The sequence below is a fragment of the Gekko japonicus genome, unplaced genomic scaffold (genome assembly GCF_001447785.1).
Source record: "Gekko japonicus isolate JY-2015 unplaced genomic scaffold, Gekko_japonicus_V1.1 scaffold25, whole genome shotgun sequence".
Classification (NCBI taxonomy): Eukaryota; Metazoa; Chordata; class Lepidosauria; order Squamata; family Gekkonidae; genus Gekko; species Gekko japonicus.
The window spans coordinates 1143676-1146812 of NW_015171502.1; the positions used below are offsets into that span (position 1 = coordinate 1143676).

Consider the following 3137-nt stretch of genomic DNA (forward strand, 5'->3'; position numbering starts at 1 on the left):
CCGCAGTTAGAAACCCAGCCAGGCAAGGGAAGACGGTAGAGCCTTTCTGGATGCTGCTGCACTAGTCTTCCGTCAGGTGTGTGTGTTTTTAATGCAAAGGAAACGGGAATTCGATGCCATTGGTCGAAGGGGTCCCCGCCCCCGCCCCCAGGCTCCACTCCCCGCACACATGAACCAGCCTAAGTGAGTAGCCACGATGAACGCAACCCTCTGGATCATGAGGCTGGGCAATTCCCTGCCTGCTGTTGTGGGCATGAAGCAACAACAGAAGAAATTAGATTTATACCCCATCCTTCACTACCTGGAGGAGTCTCAGAGAGGCTTACAATCGCCTCCCCTCCCCAAAACAGACACCCTGTGAGCAGTGTTTCCTCTAAGCTGAGTTAGTGTGAGCTAGCTCAAAGTATTTTAGCCTCCAGCTCACACATTTTTGTCTTCGCTCAGGAAGGAGGGCTCCAGAGCAAACTAATTTATGCAGTAGCCAAATGGCTCACTCACAACTTTAATGCCAGTAGCTCACAAAGTAGAATTTCTGCTCACAAGGCTTCACAGCTTAGAGGGAGCACTGCCTGTGAGGTAGGCAGGGCTGAGAGAGCTCTCTCGAGAACGGCTCCTGAGAGAACAGCTCCGAGAGAACTTGTGACCGACCCAGGGTCACACCAGCAGCTGCATGTGGAGGAGTGGGGAATCAAACTCGGTTCTCCCAGATCAGAGTCCATTCTCTTAACCACTACATCAAACAGGAGATTTGATGGGCCACCGAAGGCCCCTGGAGGACTTCCTTGGTCAGGGCGAATGGCAAGTGTGTTGGGGGGGAGGGAGAAACACAGCCAGTAACCAATCCAAAGCTTTATTGTCAACCGAACAGTCTCCTGAAATGAGTGTTCAAGTTAGCATCAAGAAGTGTTAGCGAGAGATTATGCAGCCATGGGGGACAAGATCACGTGGGAAGAGATACAATCTCGGCAGGAGAGCAGGCGTTGCTTCCTCAGAGCCACGCGGAGCAAGCGTTGGCCACCCCGTGGCAAGGAAATTATCGCCTTTTACCCTGCTCTTAATTTTATCCTGTCATACCAAAGGTCTCCCCCACCAACGGCTGATCCCAGAAGTCCTCCGTAAGCAACGTGTTTTTTTAACGGGTCGCCAACTCCTTTCCCGGCCGGCGCACCTACGCCCTTTGCGAGCTGCAAAATGTACCGTCGGAGAGCCTTTCCAGAGCCGCCTGGACAGGAAGAAACCCAACAGGTACAGCTTCAACGCACCCACCCACCCGATTCTCGGCAGCTGTTGAACATCTCTCTGTCGCACAGCTGTTCGGGAGGGGGGAAGTTGGCACACTCTGTCCGGAAAGAAGGATTCGGCAAGGGCTTACGGGCAGGCGAGCAAAGGGCGGAGGAGGGCAGGCTGGTGGACGGGCAGCTCTCCACAATAAGGCACGGCGATTTTTTCCCCCCACCCAGAGAAAAAAAGTGGGCGGGGATTAAAAAAAAAACGCAAGTCGTATTTGAACATTCCTGTTTAGAAGAGAAAAATCAGCTTAAATCTGGAAGGGATGGGGGAGAAAACCTGTCTCTTCCCCCCCCCCCCAAACAGTGTGCGTTTCCCACCCCTCTGGTAGGACTATCCCAAAAAATCTGGGTTAGGAAGCATGAAGCTCCCGCAGCGAGCTGAGACAGAATTCGGAAGGAAGATTACCAGCAAAGAACAGCAAAAAATGTTAAACTGAGTGCATCCTGCCCTCTGGTGGCCAAAAGTGGCAACTTTTTAAACAGTGGACCAGAAAAGCAGAGAGACAAACACAGGAGTGACACCGGTTCCCCCAAACTGGACCCAGTGCCTCAAAAATGGCCCCTCAAAAGATGTCGGCAAGAAAGCAGCTAGCCAGGGCGGCTTACGAACACCCTGTTTGGAATGGGTTGCGGGAAGAACCGGCACTGGATTATGGAACGTCTCGGAATGGACTTGCAAAACAGGGAAGCGGATCCCCCCCAGGCCTGGAACGGACTCCCAACGGTCGGTGGTCCCACCACGCTCCAGGTTCTCTCTCTCTTTCTCTCTTTGGTGCTGCAGCCAAGTCCCAGTCCAGTACCCAAAGGATGGGTCGAGGGAGGGAGGGGACGTTCTAGATGTTTGGAGGGGGTTGGAGGGTGCCCTGGATGAACTGGAGCAACTTCTCCAGCTGGACCTCCAAGGAAAGCTGGTCTCCGTCGTTGGTGATGATCCAGTCGAAGGCCACGCCTTGGTCCAGGCCACATTCCGACTCGGCGTCATCAACCCCTACAGAGGGGAACAAGAAACGGAGGCGTTTGCAAGCCGTGGGAACGCGGGGAGCAGGGAAAACGATGGATACACACAGACATGCAAAATTGACACAACTGAGTCGGTTCCCAAGATTTCAGCAGCAGGTCCCTTAAGGACATCCATCAAAGCACCCTTGTTGTATCAGACGAATGGTCCCTCTGCTTCAGTATCCTTTATCCCAGAGCCCATCCAGAAGCCCCTGACATTCTACAAGAAGAGAAGACAAAGAGGTTGGATTTGTACCCCACCACCCTTCACTACCCGAAGGAGTCTCAGAGCGGCTTACAATCTCCTTTCCTTTCCCCTCCCCACCACAGACACCCTGTGAGGGAGGTGGGGCTGAGAGAGCTCTCCCAAGAACTGCTCCTGAGAGAACAGCTCTGAGAGAACTGGTGACTGACCCAAGGTCACACCAGCAGCTGCATGTGGAGGAGTGGGGAATCAAACCCGGGTCTCCCAGATCGGAGTACCGAGCTTCGCTCCCTCCCCTCATCTCCTGTTATTTATCAACTGAGTGCTGATAACTCTAGGTCCCAGGGAAAGATGTCTCAAAAAAGAAAAAAGAATCCATTCTCTGCATCGCGGAGGTGTTTGCCCTGCCCTCTTTTAATTGCTCGGCTGTCTGAGTGGCCACACCGAAAGCAACCCACTGTTTGATTCTCACTCGCTGGCGGTTTGGCTATTAGCAGCAATCGCTTATGCGGCTTTAAATTAAATCCTGCAGGGAGCTGCCCTGGAAAAATCATTATTTCTATAGAAGCTCAAAAGTCAGTGTGGTGTAGCAGAATAATAATAATAATAATAATAATAATAATAATAATAATAATAATAATAAT

General features: G+C 52.1%; 1 protein-coding gene across 1 annotated transcript in view; it reads right to left on the minus strand.

Moving 5' to 3' along the window:
* Nucleotides 1-888: 888 nt before the first annotated feature.
* The window catches only part of PMVK (phosphomevalonate kinase), a 16138-nt gene continuing 13889 nt past the window's right edge, over nt 889-3137 (minus strand). The window contains exon 5 of the mRNA XM_015419120.1: nt 889-2277. Within this exon, the coding sequence (XP_015274606.1) occupies nt 2123-2277 (155 nt within the window). The 3' untranslated portion in view covers nt 889-2122. The remainder of the gene's footprint in view (nt 2278-3137) is intronic.